We start from the raw sequence: 12707 nt of genomic DNA, 5'->3' as shown, positions 1-12707 counted from the left end.
GTTACTTTGAAGATGGAAAAGTTTCTGAGCCTGACAGCATGTGACATGTTAGTTTCAGGTGGGTTTACTTCCTCCACACAAGTCAGGATACGTATTAAAAAAACAAAACAGAAAAACTCTGAGGCTGTCAAACCACAAATTTTCCACGAACAGCAGTCAGATGCCCAGCTGCCTTCTACTACACGGATTCTGAATGTTTTTAGAAACTTTGCATCTGGCAGTAAATCTTACTTGAATATTGTGTGTCTGTTTTAATTCAAAATGGTATATGAACATGGGGGAAAAGCATATACACATTAAAAAACAAAAGAAAAACATCGTCAAATTACCCCCATATCCATACATTAGGAATAGTAATTATTATCTGTTTGGTATATATTTGTTTCTTTGTGTGTAGATATACAGACACAAAAGTACATCTTTTTTTTTAGTACAAAAATAGATTTGGTTCATGCTTTCTATAGAGTATATATTCTTCTGCAACTTTCTTTTGTTTTTGCCCCATCCAGTAGCATGTCACGGGAATCATTCTCTCGCCTTAACTTATGCTTTTAAGTTGCCCTTGTCTGAGTAGACCAAAACTCGCATGATCATTTCCTACTTGTGGTCACTTTTTACATTCTCTTTGATCTCTGTGCATCTATCTTTGCACACTGCAAATATTTCCATAGGACAAACCCCTACAGCTAGAATTGCTGGCTCAAGGAGAACACACAATTAAAATTCTGAAAGGTTCTAGGCAAATTGCCCTTCAAAATGAGTTGTACCAAGATACACTCTCTCAATAGTTCCTGAGAACATTTTTCTCTCCACTTGCACTAACGACGGATAGTATCAATCTTTTCAAATTTTGGTGATCAGGTCGACAAAAATAAACGAACAGGAAGTGTACCTTGTTTTAATTTAGAGAACATATTAATCTTCAACTGGGTTGGTTTTATCATGGTAAGGATCAATTTTGCCCATATTCAGAAACTCATGCCTTAAGCTATATTTACTATTTGAATTCCTTATTAGTATGTTTCTTTGCTTCTTGGTAGTGGTGGGGGTGGGAGTGAGGGTGGGGCAGGGGCTGGGTTGTGTCTTATTATTCTCTATCCTATTTCCATTGAGAAGAAAACGTCTGCTCCATGGTTAAAAAGCGGTGGGTGCTTGCATCTACCTCTTTCTTATTCCTTCATTCACATCTATCCAAATAAACTCTATCTAATAACACACAGATAAACTTTATAAATATGTGTTTAAATTTTAATCAACATTATAAATAATCAGCCTAACAATGAGATATTTGTTTAGGGTGCTTCTAAAATTAACTACTCACTGAGAAACTTATGAAGAGACTTGGAAGGCCATATTATATCCAAGAAGATAATAAATCAAGTTTCTCTGCTAATTTAAATATTCTTCAAAGTGTAGGTAGGATCTGAGGAGGAAGAAATACAACCAAGAGATGTTCATAGAACATTCCATCAGTCATTTATTCATTCGCTATCCATTGATTAAGTGCCAGCACAGCAGTGCAACCCCAAGTACAACATAGAAACAAATGGAATACTTCTTGGATGCAAAGTTTAAGACCTTATAGGAAAACAGTTAGAGGGACCAAGGTGACAAGTAAATCAGATAATTACAATTTTTCATTAAAATAAAACAAGAGAACACCTTACTACCTTCAGAGCATCTTAATGATATTAACTTAGAAATAAGGGGAATTCCACAATTGATTACCATTTGCCATCTCTCACTCACGAGATCTCTTTCAGGATTTTCCTTCCCTGTAGCTTTAAGTTAATGCTTAGAAGTTAGTGTCCTTTATGGTGAATGATGCTCATTTTGAGGGACACAATTTTTTCTGTTTTTCCTTGAACCAGAAGTCCCTTGTCTTTCTGAGTTTATGACTTGCAGTTATTAAGCATTGTCTGCTAGCTCCCACCACTGTCCCAGAAGAACAGAGTTCTTTGGATGCTTAAAATGGACAAACATCCAAATGCAAACTCTTTAACCTACTCAGCTTGCAACCCCAATTAGCAGTATAGTCTTAGCTCTGCCAATGATAATTTTGTGCTGACCACACACATTCTCAGTCCCTCTTATTTGGATCTGAGCATTCCCCTCCTAACAGATGTAGGAAGAGAGTTCTAAGACCTGGATTTACTTTCCCTCAGCATCTGACACCTCTCTGAAGGTTTAGTCTAAAAGCCCACTTCTGTTCAGGCTTCTCTGTTATCCCTTACACCCCTCCTTATGATTTTTAAGTGCCTGGTTTGGTTGCCCTTTAATTAGGTTAATGCCTAATTAACCATGGTAACAGTGACACCCAACTGCATTGAAATTCTCCTCATTGCTAAAAAGGCATACATACATTAATCCATATATACCAGAATGGTAAACAAACAAACAAGGAAATCTTAAAATTAAGGATAAATTACTGTATGTGTATTATGCACTGTGCCACGTGTGGTTGAGTGAGAAGAGGGGTACCCAAATGGTGATACACACCTCCAGTACTCAAGGAGATGATGTCTACATTAAAAAGAGTCCCAGAATACAAGTTGTTAGGTAGAAGCATCATGGGAGATAAAAAAAGGCTTGGGAAAAGCAAGCAGGGAGAGCTTTCCTACAGGGGGCTCAAGGAATGTTTTGTGGCGCAGCCTGGCTGGTGAAGAAGTAGGAAGATCTCTCTGGGCAGATGAAAGAGGGTGTACAAGACACTTGGAACCAGGAGGCATGCTAATGTGTAATTCGTTTATTTGAGGCATCCTCTAAATGCAGAATGGCGGAGAGTGGGAGCTAAGAGTAGGGCATATCCTGGAAACAAACTTGTCTTGGCCTGCCTAATGGGTGGGTAATGACTCCTTGGGCAGTCGAAAGACACTGATGACTTCTGAGTGTCAAAGGAGGAAGGCATCATCATTGTATTTCAGGAAGATAAACCTGACATCACTGAGTGGGAACGAGGAAAGACTTAAGTAACCAGTTTTAGAGATGATTACAATTCTGTGACTGGATTAGAGGAGTCTGAATTAAAGTATAATGGACAAAAGAGAAATCATTGAATTTCCTTTACCAATAGAGCTACTTGGGTCATTCAAATCAATCCACCCTGACTGAAAATAATTTTTTTTTTAATCTGGATAAAATAATCTTTTAAAGACTGCTTAAAAGCATCAAAGATGCTGCAAAGACTCTATGGAATTGCTAGACCAGTAGTTTTGGGGAAAAGTCTAAACCCAGAGAAATCAGGAGAATATTGGGCTTTTCAAGCTGCTCTGGCTCAGAGACAATTGGCTAATTACTATGAATTTGGGTTTGGATTTGGATGGATCCCTTGCCCTGCAAAGGGGACAGGCATCTGGGGGCAGGGCTTCCCAAGGTCTGGAGTCTCACAGGAGATGCTCTCATCTTTAAGGTGGAGCCTCACATAAATGCAAACCAGAACTAAACCAGCCGAATCCCACCCCAACGTCAGCATTGCAGAGAAGGCCGTCTTAGCCCTGAGCAGAGGAGAAAAGGAAGAAAATGATTAACAACAAGAAAAAGTCCATCCTTGAGAAAGTGTGGTCTAGACGGGATGGCTTGGCTTTTGTACATATTAAATGTGGAACTGTAGACATCCTGTTGAAAATAGCCCAGTTGGGAGCTTTGGGAGAAAGGTTGGATTTGAGGATTACTCTTTGGGATGTGTTGCCATGGAGGTGATGGAAGGATGGGAGTGGGTGAGATTTCAAAAGGCGTGGTGGGAGGTGCTCAGGAGGAGAGGAAGAGACCCAAAGATGCGATAATGGGTGCAAAGATGGTAGATAAAGAGCAGAGTGTAGCAGATTCTCCCATGAGCCAGCCCCAAGCCAAAGATTCATGTGCAAAGGATGCATTAAGAAGGTGTCCTCATGAGAAACCATTAAGGGGCGGAGGAAAATGGAAGGAAAGGAATCAGGTAACTCTGGTATCTTCTGGAGGGGGCAGTCGAGGGAGCCTACAGCAGCCGGGGTACAGGCATAACGCCCAGGTTCAAGGGATCCAAGGAAATCAGCAATGTCAGCTACATAATAAGAGAAGCAGCAGGAAAATCGCTTAGGCTCCTGTGATCCCAACGTGGAGGAAATAGCGGCAGCCAGTTCCTCAGGGAGGTCAAGTACAGGAGAATGATGTGAGGAGCAGAAATTCATAAGTTACCCCAGAGAGAGCGGCTTCAGGAAAGCCCTGGGAGAAGGAAGCGGGTTTTAGAGGAGGAAAAAGGTAAAGGTAAGAATTAAATAGATATGGCAAGGGGAAACTCTCGGTTGAGCTGTTTAGCAGTGAACTATGGTGGCAGAAAAGTTCCATCTTGAGGGCATATTTGGGGAAGAATCGTTCCCCACAAAGTGCACCTGAGGATGTTGGTAGTCAAAGAAGACTGACAGTAGCTTACATTTGTAGAAAGCTCCCTACCGGCACATCCTGCCTAGGAATAATTCTTATTAAATGGCATTCCGTAAGAGCTGCTCATCAGGTTTTGTCTGTTCCAGGAACTAGAGTATTGACGACAACAGGCAAATAAATGAAGCATGCTCTGTCTAGGGAATTCTGTCTGAAAAATTCTGGGAAGGCTCTTTGACTCAGAACATTATGGAATCTGCAAAAGAATTAAGGAAATCACTTTGCACACGCTTTGGATTTGCAACTGTGTAATCTATACATTTAACTTAAGCGTAAAATACATAAATAATCTAAGATTGTTATATAAATTATATTCTTTCTTTCTATCCTTCCTTTCTTCCCTCCCTCCTTCCCCCCCTCCCTCCCTTCTTCCTTTCTTCCCTCCCTTCCTCCCCATTCCTCCTTCCTTTCAGTACAACAGGACAAGTTACCCTTTAGTCCTCCAACAACAACAGAAGGCACATCTCGTCTCTGACCCCACAATGAGATGGAAGGGAGATGGCCCAATATACACGGGCCGGAGTGTGCCTACTGGCCACTGCAGCCCCAGGCGTTTCTCACTTTGTGGCTCTTCTACAAACTCAGTTGGCGAAGTCTTCAGAGGTAATAAGCAACCCCCCAAACAAGATACCTGAGGGTCTCAGAACATAGTATCATCAGCCCTTCATAGCCCTCTATTTCAACAGGACTCTTAGCCCCCATATCCTCATGCACGTTTAAGCTCTGACACCTGAGAAGGCTGAATTCCTGCCCCAAACCCTGTGCTTCAGCCTGGGGTGGGGTTCCTCTTAGTCAGCTGTTGGGAATCCCCAACAACAGCTGCCTGCTTTCTATGACTTTGCTAGTTGTCTGGTGTTTCCAAATCTGCCAGCTCCTAATCCACCCTTTCTTGAATAAACACATTCGATTTCAGATATTGTTGGGATTTCTGCTCCTGGCCTTTGAATCCTGCCCGCGTCTATCTTCGGACTGAGCTGAGAACTCACATCCTCACATCCTTATGCACCTGCTTTAGTGATAGTAGAGCCCTCATTTTGCTTCTATTCTCGACTCTCCAGCTTTCTTGGGTAGCCTCTCCTGCAGCTGCCCTAATTATTTCATTTCTTCTTGATGTCTCTGAGCTTGTCCAGCATTAATTTCCTCCTGCAAGTTTGAACACATCATTTCCTTCCCCAGGACCTCCCACTGAGAAGTAAGCAAAGCCGAACAACCAGTTTACCTATGCGCATTGCTTTCTCCTTTTCAATAGACAAGATGTCTTGACATTTGCAGAGTTTTTCCCCGTTTATAAATTACAAAGTAATCAAAATATCTGATTTGTTTCTTACTTATTTCTTCACAGCCTTGCATACAATAGCTATTAGTTGAATTTCTAACCCAATTAGGAGAGAGGAGACTGGGCAGAAGTGAAAAATTTACATTACTTGTAAAATTCACTAATCCGAGGTCAATAAAATTCCATTTACTACAAAGCTTAAGAAGAACTCACATAGATTTAAACATATCATTAATGAAATCATTTCTTTTATCCACTCAATAAAGCATGAGCAGATTTATTCTGATTATGTTTGTATTCATTTATTCAAGAAGTATTTATTAAAACTGCTAGACTCTGGGTATGCTAAGCAAGATGCACAAGATCTCTGTTTTCATGGAGCTTACGTTTTCTGGGAGGTGAGGGTAGGAAGATTTCAGATGATAAGAAATATGAGAAAAGGAAAACAAATCTCCCTAACTGCAGAGTTATAAGAAACAACTTTCTCTCTCTAACACAGTGGTTCTCAATTGGGGCAGTGTTGCTCCCTAGGGGACATTGACAATGTTTGGAGTCATTTTTGGTGTGACATGTGGAGGCAGCTACTAGTGCATCTGGTAGGTAGAAGCCAGGGGTGCTGTTCAACATCCTGCAGTGCACAGGACAGCTCCCGCCACAAAGAAGTGTCTAGACACATATGTTGGCAGTGCTGAGGTCAACAAACCCTGCTCTAATGATAGAATTATTATATGTGTATAATATCCTTTTATACTTATTTGCTTTCACTGATAGACATACATGAAAGATGTCATCATTGCTTTAGAATTCCAATAGTGGTTTTTTTTTCTGGGGAGGAAGATTGCCCCTGAGCTGACATCTGTTGCCAATCTTCCTCTTTTTTGCTTAAGGCAGATTGTCGCTGAGCTAACATCTATGCCAATCTTCCTCTATTTTTTATGTGGGATGCTGCCCCAGCATGGCTTGATAGGCGGCGTGTAGGTCTGCACCTAGGATCTGAACCCGTGAACTCCAGGCTGCAAAGCAGAGCATGCGAACTTAACGACTATGCCACCAGGCTGGCCCCCAATAGTGTTTTTAAAACTAAAAATTGCATTTTTTTCCTCAAAAGAGAAGGAGTATACCTTTAAGAATTTTTTTTCTTACCATATGCAATAATGTGGTGTCCTTTCACAAAATGTTTTCTTGAGGAAGGAATGTGACTTTCAAAATCTCACAGTACTGACCACCATCATCATTTAACTGAAAGTTGACCAATACCAAGACACTCTTTTTTCAGAAATGCCCTTAGTAATCTGCATATGTGACCTCTGAAAGCAGGAGAAAGTCTTGGAAGGTTTTGGGCTCCCTGTGGTGTTGGAATCTTTACTCCAGCATAACTGGAATCTCCTATCAGTTGCAGTCTCATTTGTGTGGTCAAATGAGCAAATTATCAGAGCAGATGGACCAAGAGAAATGTTGCTTTCTTGAGGGGACTGCCGAACATAAATTCCAGATTCATTACTCTCTGCAAATTAGAATCAAATATACTAAATCTCAAGGATATAGACTGCAACTGAATTGTATTAAGTTTTATTAAATTGCCAGTGAAATTGTGAATTTTACCTAGCACTCTAGACGATGTTTTTATCATTCAGAGGATATTCTTCCAGGCTGCCCTAACTTTATTTACTTCTCTCTTCTCCTTCCCGTTTCCCTGGCTCCCTCAATCACCGCCACCTGCCCTGCTGTACATTTACATCATCTCTGTCTTCGTAAACTGCCTCTCTCTCTTTTTTTAATGGACAAGAGTCTGCAACTAGTGCTATGTCTCAAAAAAGCAACTAATTACAGTGCTGTATATTCATAACATTTTACGTTTCCCTCTACCCTTTTTATATCTTTAATTACATTCAAGCGTTTCAGGAATCCATTATGTATCGTAATCAAACTTCATCTTGCCTCGTGAGTCTATTCCTCTTTTAAATCTAGATTTCTAAAATGACTGTGCTATTTTTGTCTGTTTAACTCCATCCTCTCTAGTTTTCCTGGACAAAGAGAGATGTTTCAGGGGTTTGTCTGTGAATTCTTACGAACAGTCTGGTGACATGAATTGCCCCTTAAGCATGTCTATTCTCTAACAGAAAATAAGAGAGAAGGCAGTCCCACGAGCCCGGACTTTACAGACAGACAAAACCAAATTCTAATCCTCTCTCAGCTTCTTATAAATCACTTAATCTCCTGAACCAAAATGTATTCATCTATCAAGTGAATACAGGACTTTTTTTGAAGTTGTTATGAGGATTACATGCATGGGAAATGATGGCAGCTCAACAAATGTTTGTTACCTTTCCTGTAAAAATAATATATGCAGCCTCCTCTTCAAAGCAGGAATACCACCAGGGCAGACATGGTTTCCTTTTTCCCTAATCCTAAATATATATATCAGTGCCTTGATGATTTCTCAATGGAAAATGACATCTGGACATCTGGGGACCAAAACACCAATCAACATTTCCTCTGTTGCAGAAACTAATCAGCTCTACAGATCTCACTCTTGAGGTCACCTTGACATAGGAAGCATCAGAGAATAACTGAACTGAAAAATTGGTTTAAAATTCCATTAAGTATAAGATGATTTGTAATGGAAGAGGTTTTTCTGAGCTTGCAAAACTCTGAAGCCTTCATTTGTTTTAAAAAGATATATGCGTCAACAGGAGGTACATGGGATTGTCACAGAGAGATAGCATACTTACGTGCTTACAAAAACAGGGGAACGAACATCTTCAGATGTTACTTCAGGAGGGAAATGGAGCTACCCGGAAACTAGTTTATATAAATAGAAGGAATGTTTCAAGGAGTAAAAGTGATGGTCAGCTTTACTTCGGTGGAATGTTTCTTACAAAAGCCAGAGAAACTAAAAGCACACTGTTTCCCCTAAAAAAAATTCTTAAATTTCACAGGTGGAGATTCCACATTATCTGTGAATTTCCTTTCATTATGTTTAGGTGGATATTAGTGATAAGTAGTGTGGAAAAGGTCCCTGTATAATCTCCTTGATCTTTGCTGTCATTCTGTAGCCCTATATAGTTGCACCAATCTTTGTTATATCTGACACCAGGTGCTAAAACAGAGGTACAGAAAAAGCCGGGACTTGTATTTGCTGAAGAGAACGCTGTTTTGAGGTCAGCAGCATTGCCATCAATAAAGACTTTTCCTATAATGGAATGGAATGAATCAATAGATTTGTTGTGGTCATTTGTCAAAATTTCAGATCCAAATAATGATATTCCATAATATAATCAAGACAGCAAGCTGGTAGGAAATACACTTGGAGATTTATAATGTTTTAAAATTATATAAGTAGTTTTGACAGGAACTAATGTTTTAAACAACAAGACTGGTTGTGTACACACACACACACAGAAAGGGGAGCTTTACAAAGCCCCACATAAAATAATGAAATTATTGATTAAATGAGAAAATTCAATGATGCCTAAAGGAAGTCATTATCAAGGAGTCTTTCTCCTAACTTCAGACGTGTGCTTCATTTCATTGCTGCTAACTAAAAGAAAATAATAAAATAAACAGCAAAATAAGTAAGCTCTTATCCTTCTATTGCAATCTAGCCATGGCATGGACGTGAGCCAGCAATGACAATAAACAATGAGTAGAACTCAAACCATTTCCAATTAAGCTCTAAAACCTTGAGCTTGCAAAACTGGAACGTTACCTTTAAAAAAATGAATTATCTGAGCTCAGCATGGTGAGTTTGAAAGAAGTTCCAATAAAGCTTTGTGGTGCACCCCCTCCCAGTGAACCATTTTTTGACTTGATCATTAATCACTGTGTTGCTGTGTGGACAGAGTTTATCAACTCTTGACAAACAAGAAGTCTTTTGGCTTGTAGGCAAACATTTGGATTTTAATTTGCATCTACTAAATGCAAATTAAAAAACGATACAAACATTATGAATTTACAGATAATCTTACAGTTCTGAAGTTTAGAAGTGGGTAATGGGTTTCTCGGGGCTAAAAATCAAGATGTCAGCAAAGCTACAGTCCTTTCTGGAGGCTCTAGGGAAGAACATCTTTTCTTGCCTTCTCCATCTTCTAGAGGTTGACCACATTCTTTGGCCTGTGGCCCCTTCCATCTTCAAAGCCAGCAATGACTCATGAGTCCCCTGATGTCACCTCACTCTAACCTGACACTACCTCCCACTTCCACTTTTAAGGACCTTTACAATTACATTGGTCCACCTGGATAACCCAGTATAATCCTCTAATTTCAAGGTCTGCTAATTAGCAGCCTTAATTCCACCTGCAACTTTAATTCTCCTTTGCCATCTAAGGTAACATACTCACAGGTTCTGGGAATTAGGACATGGAAATCTTTGTGGGAAGGGGCATTATTTTGCCTCCAGTAGCAATTATCTGATTCTTTTTATTTCACAAATTTAAAACTGAAGTACATAGAGTTTATATAACTGATGTTTAAGGGATAAAATTTAGAATTTAATACTGAAACCATGTGATACTGACTGTTATAAAACTTCTCTTGTCTTCTGTATATGTCTATATAATTTGGACATATATTTCCAATATGATAATGGTTGTTAAATGAAATCTTCTGTGTGCCTTTTGCACAAACATTCTAAACTTTAAAACATTGAAATCTCATGCATTTATTTTAAAGCCCTAAGAATATAAATATTAACGCTTACCAATTTGCCAAGTGAAATACATAATGCAACAAAACAAGGCATGTCATGGTGCAACCATCTCTAAGGTTGAATTACATCAGATAGTAAAATGGAAATCAAGATTTGATCAGGTACTTGAAAGCACTTTGAATAAAAATAAAGTACCAATGTCTTAACCAAGGAACATTGTATGTCAGTGTGTTTTACTATTTAGTTCTCTCTTTTTTTTAAATTTGGACTGGACTCTTATCTACTTCCTTTCAAAATTAGTATATATTGAATGATGACCACATTTAGTGTTTTGGTTGATATTTTACTTGTTTTAATCACCCTAGGAAAGGTTAGTGAAAAGTATCTCTCTACTTTTCATTTTTCTCTATTTTTAATCATCTGAAATTGATTTTAAAGAATTCTATGTAGTTTTATCTTTTTCAAAATCCATATAAAAAATGAATGTTCACAGTCTTTACCCAATTCATCTGCACAAAAATAAGTTTAAAATAACAACAACTCTAAGATGGAACAAAGTTTGACTTGCTCAAACATTTGATACTAAAATATGTCAAGGACGAAATGTGAAAGCACTCATCAATTAAGGTAAAATGTCAATGGAGGTATTATAGTCATGAATATTTATGAAGTGAATGACATAGCATCCAGATATATTTGAGATGTACTAATAAAATGTATTTTGAAATGCAAAGATATGAAATTGTTTGGGGAAGGTTTGACATACTTTTCCAGTCTTTGACAAAATAAGTCAATGGAAATAAATAAATGTAAATGTAGAGAATATGCACAATGTGATCAATAATGTTGGTTAATAGACAAACTGTGAGTCCTAGAAGCAGAGACTGCCCTTTCTGTTTTTGAAAGCATACCAAAAAGATCATATGTTAGGTGATAAACAATATTATACTAAACTTTTAAAAAAGAAATAATGCCAAAAATATTCTTGGACCTGAACACACACACACTTTAATAACAATACAGTAATAACAATACTCTCCTCATCACAACAGCAGCAGCAAACCCTGGGAAATTAGACAGCCCACCTCACTCAAAAAAGAGGAGTTTAAATTCCCACAGATTACTTCTCGGCCTTTTGGCTAAGATCAAGTGTAAATTCCCACAGAGAGGACACCCATAGCCCATCAAAATTTTCCCCCTCTACTTACTCCCTAGCATACTACCTTCAGGCATGCTCCTCAAAACACTTACCTGAAGTATCTGTTGTTGTTTTTTCAGTTGACTTTATTTTTTAGAGCAGTTTTGGGTTCACAGTAAAGTTGAGCAGAAAATACAGACTTCCCACATACCCTCTGCCCCCACACATGCACGACCTACCCTGCGATCGACATCTCGCACAAGAGTGGCAAGAGTGGCACATTTGTTACAACCCACAAACCTATATTGACACATTGTTACTACCCAAAGTCCAGGCTTTACATTAGGGTTCACTCTTGGTGGTATACATTCTGTGGGTTTTGACAACTGCATAAAATGGCATGTACCCACCATTATAGTATCAAACAGAGTAGATTCACTGCCGTAAGAACCCTCTGTGCTCTGCCCATTCATCTCTCCTTCCCCCTAAACCTTGGCAACCACTGATCTTTTTACTATCTCCATAGTTTTATCTTTTCCAGAATGTCATAGAGTTGGAATCATACAATATGTAGCCTTTTCAGTTTGACTTCTTTCATTTAGTGATATGCATTTCAGGTTCCTCCATGTCTTTTCATGGCTTGATAGCTCATTTCATTTTTGTGCTGAATAATATTTCATTGTCTGGATGTACAACACTTTATTTTTCCATTCACCTACTGAAGGATATCTTGGTTGCTTCCAAGTTTTGGCAATTATGAATAAAGCTGCTATAAACATCCATATGCAGGTTTTTGTGTGGACATGTCTTCAACTTTCTTGGGTAGACACCAAGAAGCATGATTGTTGGATCATATGATAAAAATAAGTTTAGTTTTGTGAGAAACTGCCAAACTGTCTTCCAAATTGACTGTACCATTTTTCGTTCCCACAAGCAATGAATGAGAGTTCCTGTTGCTCCACATCCTTGCCAGCATTTGGTATTGTCAGTGTTTTGGATTTTCACCATTCTAATAGCTGTATAGTGGTATCTCATTGTTGTTTTAATTTGCAATTCCCTAATGACATATGATGTAGAGCATCTTTTCATACTCTTTTTGCCATTTGTATATCTTCTTCATTGAGGTGTCTGTTCAGATACTTTGCCCGTTTTTTAATTGACTCGTTTGTTTTCTTGTTGTTGAGTTTTAAGAGTTCTTTATATATTTTGGATAACAGTTCTTTATCAGA

At 38.7% G+C, this 12707-nt stretch overlaps 1 protein-coding gene across 23 annotated transcripts in view; it reads left to right on the top strand.

The window, feature by feature from the left end:
- PNPLA4 (patatin like phospholipase domain containing 4) overlaps positions 1 to 12707 on the top strand; it is a 134034-nt gene that overhangs the window by 44672 nt on the left and 76655 nt on the right. For 5 of the 23 annotated variants that reach the window (XM_008538779.2, XM_008538777.2, XM_070605442.1 and 2 more), the window contains exons 7-8: positions 4830 to 5019; positions 5330 to 5978. The exons of 14 other annotated variants lie outside the window; for them this stretch is intronic. In XM_008538779.2, the coding sequence (XP_008537001.1) occupies positions 4830 to 5019; positions 5330 to 5361 (222 nt within the window). In that variant the 3' untranslated portion in view covers positions 5362 to 5978. Of the gene's footprint in view, positions 1 to 4829; positions 5979 to 12707 lie in introns of those variants that run through there. 4 more of the 23 variants (XR_011536100.1, XR_011536099.1, XR_011536090.1 and 1 more) reach the window with 2 other exon arrangements.

The sequence above is a fragment of the Equus przewalskii genome, chromosome X, assembly GCF_037783145.1.
Source record: "Equus przewalskii isolate Varuska chromosome X, EquPr2, whole genome shotgun sequence".
In the NCBI taxonomy this organism is placed as follows: domain Eukaryota; kingdom Metazoa; phylum Chordata; class Mammalia; order Perissodactyla; family Equidae; genus Equus; species Equus przewalskii.
This window is presented reverse-complemented; position numbering and strand designations above follow the sequence as displayed.